The 9,710-nt window shown below is 45.3% G+C and overlaps 2 protein-coding genes across 2 annotated transcripts; both read left to right on the top strand.

The window, feature by feature from the left end:
- Positions 1-885: 885 nt before the first annotated feature.
- ETH_00023900 (uncharacterized protein) lies at positions 886-2,306 on the top strand (the record flags this gene model as incomplete). Its single annotated transcript, XM_013379580.1, has 4 exons — positions 886-968; positions 1,180-1,387; positions 1,575-1,945; positions 2,227-2,306. Coding segments are annotated over 4 exons (742 nt in total), but the record flags the coding sequence as incomplete, so codon positions are not given.
- Positions 2,307-5,376: 3,070 nt separating this feature from the next.
- Positions 5,377-9,697, top strand: ETH_00023895 (thioredoxin domain-containing protein, putative; the record flags this gene model as incomplete). The annotated part of the gene is made up of 12 exons (XM_013379579.1): positions 5,377-5,723; positions 5,922-6,048; positions 6,235-6,515; positions 6,741-6,838; positions 7,076-7,173; positions 7,356-7,436; positions 7,780-7,851; positions 8,073-8,144; positions 8,436-8,555; positions 8,751-8,844; positions 9,095-9,171; positions 9,566-9,697. The coding sequence occupies 12 exons, from the start codon at positions 5,377-5,379 to the stop codon at positions 9,695-9,697; spliced, it is 1,599 nt and encodes a 532-aa protein (XP_013235033.1).
- Positions 9,698-9,710: the final 13 nt, after the last annotated feature.

Below are 9,710 nucleotides of genomic sequence, written 5' to 3'. Positions count from 1 at the left end.
CCCTGGGGGGCCCCCACGGCCTCGACGAACAGGCCCAGGTCCTCCATGTTTGGAAAGAAACTGTTTTCGTCCGTTTCAAAAACAAAACCGAAAATCGGGGAATTGTTGCAGTCAAAGCAGCAGCAGTTCGCGTCGCAGCAGCGCAAAGTGTCTTCAGGGCCCCCAGGCCCCTCTGGGGGGCCCCCGGGGGCCCCCAGGGGGGCCCCCAGGGGGGCCCCCGCGGCGCGGGGGGCCCCGGGGGCCCCCGCGGGGGCCCCCGCGGGTTCCGACTCGGCAGAAAGCAAGACCCTTTAGTTGGAAAACAAATTAAAGTTCAAAAAGGAAAACATAAAGGAGTTATTGCAAATGTTCGATCTGTGGATCGAGATGATGTGACGTGAGGGTTTGCGCGAGGGTTTGCAAACCCTTTTTCGTGGTTTTGGATTTTTTGTACTACTGTCTTTTCCATTTTTTGAATTTTCGAATTTTAATTTTTGCTTTTAGACTTTCTGGTGTTTTTCTTTTTTCGCCTTTAAATGTGACTCCCTCTCCTTGTTATTTCTTTTGAGGATTTTTTTATTTATTTAGTCTGTTTATTTTTTCATTTATTTGGTCTTCTTATCGATCTATTTACGTATCTATTTATTTTTTACTTTATTCACTCTATTTACTTTATTTTACTTATTCTTTTAATTCATTTATGTATGTGTTTGTTTGTTTATTTATTTATTTGCTCTTGTTTTATTTAGAATTGTTGCTGTGTCGCTAATTAATCAGCATTTTGGTTTATTTGCTTTTCATTTAAATTGAAAAAAATAAATAAAGAAAATGAAAATAACAGTAAATGAAAATAAAAAATAAAAAATAAAAATTGCAATTAATTAAATATTTCTGTTTTCATTTTAGGGTTTTACTCCAAACCAAATCTGAAGTCGTCAAGATCCCCAAAAGCGATGTCCAAGTCCTGGAAAGCGGCAGAGACTACGCCCGTAAGTGTTTAGGGTTTAGGGTTTAGGGTTTAGGGTTTAGGGCTTGTCCGGCGTCCCAGGCCCGCACCAGTCCTCCTCCCCCTTTCAAAAAGCCCAATTACAAAAACCAAAATAACAAAATTAACTAATTAATTAATTAATTAGTTAATTAATTAATTATCTATTTATTTATTTATTTATTTATATATGTATTTATTTGCTGCTGCTGCAGGCGCTGTGGGGGCCCTGGGGGACTGTTGGGGGGAGCCTATGCGGGGGCCCCCCTGGGGGCCTTTTGAAAAAGGGGACAAAAAAGGGGACAGTTTTCAAACCCTAACTCCACTGTCAAGTGCCATTAACTCTTTGCCTCCTTTGTCTCAACAAAGCCAGCCCGAAACCCCAAACCCCGTTGTCGACGCCCTCATTGACGAAGACGCCGTGTCAGGGTTTAGGGTTTAGGGTTTAGGGTTTAGGGTTTGGGGGCTGGGGGTTGGGGAGGGGGCCGGAGTTCAGGCGAGAGCGACAGCGCCAGGGCTTCCAGAGGAACCCTAGAAGCAGCTCCGAGGGTTTAAGTCCAGGGTTTAGGGTTTAGGGTTTAGGGTTTAGGGTTTAGGGTTTGCGGCGCAGGTCTTTGAGCGACTTATCGGTGTCCTTAGGAAGCAGCTCCATGTCCATCTCCGGGGCCTACAGCAGCAGAGAGAGGGGTTTAGGGTCTGTGGCTTCTGCTGCAGCAGGCAGCAGCAGCAGCAGCATGAGGCTTTCGAGCGCAACAGCAGCAGCAGCAGCAGCAGCAGAAAGACACGAGCTGCCCTCCTGGTGCCTCAAAGGCGTTCTTGTAAGGGTCATTCGAGGCCCTCACTACCCGAAACAGGTAAACTGCAGCAGCAGCAGCAGCAGCAGCAGCAGCAGCAGCAAAAACGGCAGCAGCGGCAGCAATAGCAGCAGCAGCAGCAGCAGGCCCCTGCTTTTGCGGCCGACCTTTCGTTGGTTCGCTGTGCGTTGGGGCTCAGCTGCAGCTCCTGGAGCTCTAGGGTTTAGGGTTTAGGGTTTACCAGGGCGTTCTACTGGCTCCTGGGGTTCGCAGGGTTTGCTAGGGTTTAGGGTTTAGGGTCTAGGGCTAAGGGTTTGGCTGCAGGGTGTTCTGGTATCGGCCCGCTAGCGAGCGGGCTCGTTTGCTAGAGCTTGCAAGGGCCAAGGACCTAGGGTCTAGCCTTTAGGGTTTAGGGTTTAGGGTTTAGGGTTTAGGGTTTAGGGTTTAGGGTTTAGCGTTTGGTTGCAGGGGTTTTGGTATCGGCGGCCAGCGGGCGGGCTCGTTTGCTAGAGCTTGCAAGTCCCAAGGACTTAGGTCCTAGCCTCTAGCCTGTAGGGCCTAGAGTTTAGGGCTTAGGGTTTAGGTTTTAGGGTTTAGGGTTTAGGGTTTGGCTGCAGGGGGTTTTGGTATCGGCGGACAGCGAGCGGGCTCGAGCTGTGATATCTTGTGGCGGAAATTTTTACACGACAGAAATAAAAGAAATAGAGCCTTTAGAAGTTACTCGGGAAAAGCAAACGGTATTTGGCAATCTTTTGTTTTTTAAACCCTTCTAAGCCCTCGTAAACCCTTCTAAACCCTCGCAAACCCTTCTAAACCCTCGCAAACCCTTCCGAATCCTTCTGAACCCTTCGGAGGTTTTTTGAGTTCTTTGAAGCGCGTTTAAACTCTTCGAAAACCCTCTAAACCCTTTTAAACCCTCCTAAACCCTTTTTTAACCCTCCTAAACCCTCTTAAACCCTCCTAAACCCTTCCAAACCCTTTAAACTCCTTTAAGCCCCTTTAAACCCTTTAAAATCCGTGTAAACCCTTTTAAAACATTCTAAACTCTTCTAAACCCTCGTAAACCCTTCTAAACCCTTGAAAACCCTTCTAAACCCCTTTAAACCCTTATAAACCCTTTCAAACCCTTTTAAGTCCTTTAGTTCATTTCTGATCTTTTTCGTTTCTTTTCTTTTTATCTCCTTTTGTTTCTTTTATCTTTTTTATTTCTTTCATTTTTTTTTATCACCTTTATTTGCCTTTATTTCCTTTTTATTTTCTCTTATTTTTTATTTCTTTTAATTTTCTTTTTATTTTCTTGTATCTCTATCCCTTTAGCCTGCTTTCTCTTCTGCTGCACCCCCCAAACCCCAAACCCTAAACCCTAAACCCTAGCGAGGCGCGGGCGTTTTGGGGCTGCATGCGCTGGGGTGTCTGTACAGGCGGTGGTGACGAGGCTGGAAAGCGCTTTTTATTCTTCTTTTGTTTTTGTCACTTCTTTAAATTTAGAAAATTCATTTTGTTCTTTTTTGCTGGATGGAAGAGAGTTTTCGTGCAACTCTCGAGACCTCAAACAGGCCCAAAAGATTTAAACCCTTTTATCTTTTATTTTCAGTTTTTGTTTTCCTCTTCAACTTTTATTCAATTTTTAATTTTTTCTTTTTTAACTTTTGTTCTGTTTTCTTTTCTTTCAACGTTTATTCAATTTCTAGTTTATTCTTTCTTCTTCAACTTTTATTCAATTTTTTTTTCCTTTTTCCTCAACTTTTATCCAATTTTTGTTTTCTTTTTCCAACTTTTATTCGATTTTCGTTTTTGCTTTTGCAACTTATTTATTATTTGGTGCTTTTCTTTTATTTCCAAAAAGACCCTTTTTGCCAATTATGAAACTTTTTCCTTTATCGCATTTCCAAAAACAAAAAAAGAAGAAATATTTTATTTGTTGAATGCATGCAAAAGCAAAAATGAACTTTTGGGACTTTTCCCCGGTGCTCTCTTCATTTGTTTTCGTTTCTTCTTTTTCCCTTCTTTTTATTTATCCCTATTCCTTTATTTCTTTATCTTTTTTCTTTTTATTTATTTTGTTTTTCATTTATTTTTTAGTGTTTCATTTTTCATTTAAAAACTTCAAAAGTTTTGCCTAGCATTCGAGGTGTACGTACACCCCGCCGACGCATGCAGACCAGCGAGTGTAAAAGTGCGAAAAGAAGAAAAGTGGAATTAAGAATTAAAATAAATAATTCAAATCAAAAGATTATTAAAAGTTCGACCAAATGGAATTTCTAAACGCTTTTTTAGAATGCAATTGCAGCAGCTAAAGGACCATTTCAGCATTTGCAAATTAAATTATATTTCAACTTTGCATTTATGAAATATACTTTTATTTCAAATTGGAGTTTATAAAATATAATTTTACTTCAAATTTGTATTTTTAAATAATAATTATATTTCGAATTGTTTTATTTTTAAACCCAACAAATTCTCGAGCTGCTGCTTCAAAGTCGGGCCACTTGAGCTGTACGTACACCACGAGGCTCTTCTGCTGCTGCTGCTGTAGGGCTGCTGCTGCGCTGCTGCTGCTGCTGTGCTGCTGCTGCTGCGGATTAGACAGATGGTTGCAGCTAGCTGCAGCTACGGAGCCGCAGCTAGCTGCCCACTGCCTGGCTACGTAGGCGCAACTGGGCGGCTAGCTAGCTAGCTAGCTAGCCGGCTGGCCATTGCTACCTAGCTGACTAGCCATGGCTACCTAGCTAGCTAGCCATAGCTATCTAGCTAGCTAGCCATAGCTAGCTAGCATAGCTAGCTAGCCACGAAGCCATGGCTAGCTAGCCACAACCGCCTAGCCATAGCTGGCTAGCCACAACTAGCTGGCCGTAGCTAGCTGGCTAGCCAGCTAGTTGGCTGGCTGGCTAGCCATAGCTAGCTGGCCAGCTAGGGCTCTTTTCTTACCTCCTCAGCTACTGGATGGGGATAAATGTTTCACTTCTTTTTTTGTTGCTTTTTGAATTATTTAATTTTCGTGGCCGACATATGAGCAAGTAATAGTTGAAAAGCAAACAAATAAATAAATGATTAACTGAATAAACATAGATGTATAGTTGAAAGGCAAACAAATAAATAAATATTTAAATGAATAAACCTAAATGGCCCAGTAAATCGGCAGCTGCCGTTTTAAATTTGGAGTGTACGTACACCTCAGAGCCCTGGAGGCTGTGAAGACCTGTTGTGTTCCTTCGCCCATTTCGGTGTTTTTCTTTCGATTAATTCGAATAAAAAGCAAAATAAAATAATTAAATTGATTAAATTAGTTAATTTAATTAATTGAAGCCTTTTAATTCAAAAGAGGAATTTTTTTCGCGTGGTCTCAGCAGCAGGCTGAGGCAGCAGTGCAGCAGCAGCAGCAGCAGCAGAGGGGCCCCCGGGGGGCCCCTCTGCTGCTGCTGCTGCTGGTGCTGCTGCGCTTTGTAGTTAGTTTTATGTTTTATTTTCCCTTTCCTTATTTGTTTATTTTTCAGAAGTAAAAGAAGTCAAATAGAGCTGACCCGTGTCAGGGTTTGGCCTGGCTTGGGGTGTATGTACACCAGCTGCCTATATACCCGAAACCCGCCACCCAGTGAACCCCACAAAGGCCCTGCAGCAATGAAGCGCGCCCTTCCGTGGCTGCTGCTGCTGCTGCTTGCTGCAGCAGCAGCAACGGCTGCTGCTGCTGCTGCTGCAGCCAGCCAACAAGGTGTACAGACACCTAAGCCACAGAGCTGCCCCGCCTTCGCGTGGCTGCAGCAGGAACTTTCTTACCTCCAAGGGCCCCTTTCTGCTGCTGTGGACGAGCCAGCAGCAGCAGCAGCAGCAGCAGCAGACACAGCAACAGCAGCAGCAGACACAAAAGCAGCAGCAGCAGACACAGCAGCAGCAGCAGACCCCAACGCATCTGGCGCCTATGTGGAGCTCACAGAAGAGGCCCTCAATTTGGCCCTCGAGAAGCGGCCGTAAGACAAACCCTAAACCCTAAACCCTAAACCCTAATTAGGAGTAGCTCCTGTGCCCGTTCTAGAAGGCGTGAGAGCCTGGAAATTAAACAGCTAATCCCGCTCTATTTAATAACAATTAAAATAAATGAAAAAACAAACAAATAAATAAATAGTTTTAATTTAATTTATTTTTGTTCTTCAACTTTTAATTTTCAGGACTGCGTTGGTGCTGCTGGGCGATTCGAGGTGTACAGACACCTCAGATGTCTTCGCCACTTTCTTCGGAGTTGCTCGAGCCTTCTCTCGGCTGTCTCAGCTGCAGCCGAGGGTTTTATTTGCCAAAGTCCCCAAACCCTAAACCCTAAACCCTAAACCCTAAACCCTTGGTCTGCGTCCCAGACTCCACATCTGCTGGCCGAGCGCAAACCCTAAACCCTTCACACTTCACTCAGCAGCTGCGCCAAACCTGGGGACCGACTCCTGGGTCTGCACTCTAGGGTTTAGGGTTTAGGGTTTAGGGTTTGCGCAGGTCTTGCGGAAAGCAGAAGGGTCTGGCCAAAGGCGGGGGATGCGCTACGGGGACAAAAACTCCTGTGAGATGTATCTGAGATATGAGCAGCACTTGCCAGCAGCAGCAGCAGCAACAGCAGGGGAGCCAGCAGCAGCAGCAGCAGCAGGGGAGCCTGCAGCAGCAGCAGCAGCAGGGGAGCCAGCAGCAGCAGCAGCGACGGAGCAGCCAGAAGGAGAATACATGACGCTTTTTCTCCCTGAAAACTCAACAGAGGAAGAAATCAAACTCCAAATCATCAAGTAAACCCTAAACCCTAAACCCTAAACCCTCGATTTAGGCCTATACTTCAGGGGCCACCTCTAGAGACAGCACACGCCTTTTGCCTACGCCTTGTGTATCCCCTGGAACACTGTTTTGGGTTTAGGGTTTGGGAAAGAGAACGCAGACTCAAGGGTTAGGGTTCAGGGTTTAGGGTTTAGGGTTTAGGGTTTAGGGTTTAGGATTTGGAGTTTATGTCCCTTCAGGCTTGCGTATCCCACCTCTCTGCGGGCCCCGAACAAAACCTTTTTGGATGAATTCCTTTTCGAGTTTCCCCAGATGCTAATTCGCTTTTTCGAAAAACGTAGGATTTAGGGTGTAGGGTTTAGGGTTTAAATCAGGGTCTAGGCTTCAGAGTTTAGGGTTTAGGGTTGAGGGTTTAGGGTTTAGGGTTTTGCTTTCTCCAGCCGCGGCGGAGCTGTGCGCTGGAAGATGGGTTGTTTCTCTTGCAATGGCGTTTAGAGTTTAGTGCTTAAGGTTTAGGATTTAGGGTTTAGGATTTAGGGTTTAGGGTTTAGGGTTTAGGGTTTGCGTGCTGCAGCTGCTGACATAACCCCTGTGCCTTCGGCGGTTTCTGTGGCTTCGACTCGGCTGCCAATTGTAGACGTTTATGACCCGGCTTTGGCTGCGGCCTTCAACGTAAACCCTAAACCCTAAACCCTAAACCCTAAGCCCTTGCTGCTGTTTCTGCGGCGAGCGCTCGCAGGCTGCACAGAGGTTTATGGACCCAAGGGTCGACGCCTGCAGACGGCGGCGCCCAAGGGTTTGAGTGGAGGGTTTAGGGTTTAGGGTTTAGGGTTTAGGGTTTAGGGTTTGTGCAGGTGGAGCCTCCCCGCCAGCTGCTGCTGAAGCCCAAGGGTTTTCGCAAAGAATTTACTCTTAGTGAAGACAGAGAAGAGCAAGTGAGTCTTTTGCCTCTTTTCCCCACTTCTAGGGTTTAGGGTTTAGGGTTTGTGGTTTAGGGTTTAGGGTTTAGGGTTTTTTCTGTGCTCTTTGCTTTTCCCGGTTATATATTTTGATCTGGTCGAATGTCTTCGCTATGTTTGGTGTTCAGGGTTTAGGGTTTAGTGTTTAGAGTTTAAGAGTTTAAGGTTTAGGGTTTGGTGTTTAGGGTTTGGGGTTTAGGGACACGAACACTTTCCTTCTCGTTACCAGCGCCATTGCCGCGTCTTCACAGCTCTTCGTTTGATTCATGAGGGTTTAGGGTTTAGGGTTTAGGGTTTAGGGTTTGGGACTGCGTTTCAGCGGCGTTTGATCGAAGCCCTGGAAGAAGAGACGCCCGCCGTTGTCAGCTTGACCAGCCTTACGGCTGCCTCGGTGAGCAGCTAGGGTTTAGGGTTAGGGTTTAGGGTTTAGGGTTTAGGGTTTGAGGTTCAGGGTTTGGGGTTTGGGGTTCAGGGTTTGAAGTCGAGCTATTCTGGGATGCCGTAGCCTGGGCACCGCAAAATGTGGTTTGTGTGTTGGAGGGGTCTAGCTTCAAACGTGAAGTCCCTAGGGTTTAGGGTTTAGGGTTTAGGGTTTAGGGTTTGATTGCGCAGATTTTCACTGAACTGCGTCCTGTCGTGTTTCTCTTTGGCGGCTCTGAGCCAGCGATTTCTGAGGACTTTGCGGTTCGTCATTCGGGTTTAGGGTTTAGGGTTTAGGGTTTAGGGTTTCGAGCTTTGGGTTTTCAAGGGTTTAGGGTTTTTGCACAAAAATTGCAGTGTACCTACACCTGAGACCAACGACACGCTGTATGTACACCCCACACAACTAATAAGAAAATAAAAGTAATTTTTTGTTCATTTCAATATTTGATTTTAGTGTTCTATTATATTCATCTGCCTCCTCTTCCCCCGCGCCTAGGGTTTAGGGTTTAGGGTTTAGGGTTTAGGGTTTAGGGTTTAGGGTTTGCGGTGCAGTTCGCAGAGGCTGCTGCTGCTTTCGACAAATCAGTTTTGTTCTGCTCGGCTGTCATTCCTTCTTCTTTGCAACTGCGCGCAATGAGCTACTTGGGAATTGAAGAAACTGCAAAACCCCAGGTTAGGGTTTAGGGTTTAGGGTTTAGGGTTTAGGGTTTAGGTATCGTTTTGTGCCGCTGCTCGCGCCTCCCAACACCGCGTTTTAAACACCTAACAAGCCAATGAACTAGCCTCAATTTTTATCAGTTATTTATTTATTTTTATTTATTTATTTATTTATTCATTTGTTTATTATTTATTTATTTATTTACTTAGGTTATAATTGTTCGCGCCATAGATGACCCAAAGAAGCTGATGAAATTTGTTTGCGGAAATGCCGAAAGCAAAAAGACAATTCTTGAGTGCCTCAGTAGGGGAAAATAAATAAATAAATAAATAAATAAATGAATAAATAAATAAATAAATAAATAGACAAAAATAATTAATTAATTAATTAATCAATTAAAATACATTGCAAAAGGAAAAGTGAATGAGGAGAAGGGAGAAAGTCCGGCGCTCACCGCCCTGTTGCTTCTCTTTTGCGGCCCCTAAACCCTAAACCCTAGGTGGCCAAACCCTAAAAAAGGGTTTGAGCTGCGTGGGTTCCTTGCGCGCTGTAGCCAAGTTCAAAGAAGGAAAACTGAAACCCTACTACAAGTCCGCGAAACCCCCGAAAGTACAAAAAGGGCCTGTCTACGTGAGCAAGGGTTTGAGAGGGTTTAGGGTTTGAGAGGGTTTAGGGTTTAGGGTGTGAGAGAGCCTTGGGTTTGGGAGGGCCCAGGGTTTTGGGGTTTCATTGTTTTGTATGGTTTGGATTTTCGAGGGTTTAGGGTTTGGGAGGGTCCGGGGTTTCGAAGGGTTTAGGGTTTAGGAGGGTTTAGGGTTTGGGGGGGCTTAGGGTTTACTAGGTGTACGTAAGGGTTTGGGGTTTATGGGGGTTTGCAGTTTCTTCTCTGCTCCTAAAATTCTAGGGTTTAGGGTTTAGGGTTTCGATGTCCCAGTGTTTAGGAGGCCCTAAGCGTGCCCGGGTTCAGCGTTTAGGGCTTAGGGTTTAGGGTTTAGGGTTTAGGGTTTAGGGTTTGGGGCTGCAGGAGCTGGTGGCTTCGCGTTTCAAGTCGGTGGTTTTGGAATCCAACAAAGATGTTTTGCTGCTGATCTACAGCTCCTCTTGTCCCCACAGCGCCATCTTCATGCCAGTATTTGAAGAGGTCCCTAAACCCTAAACCCTAAACCCTA

This window comes from Eimeria tenella, genomic scaffold (assembly GCF_000499545.2).
Source record: "Eimeria tenella Houghton genomic scaffold, Eth_scaff359, whole genome shotgun sequence".
Classification (NCBI taxonomy): Eukaryota; Apicomplexa; class Conoidasida; order Eucoccidiorida; family Eimeriidae; genus Eimeria; species Eimeria tenella.
Note: the sequence above shows the minus strand (reverse complement) of the source record. Positions and strands in the feature narration are given on the sequence as shown.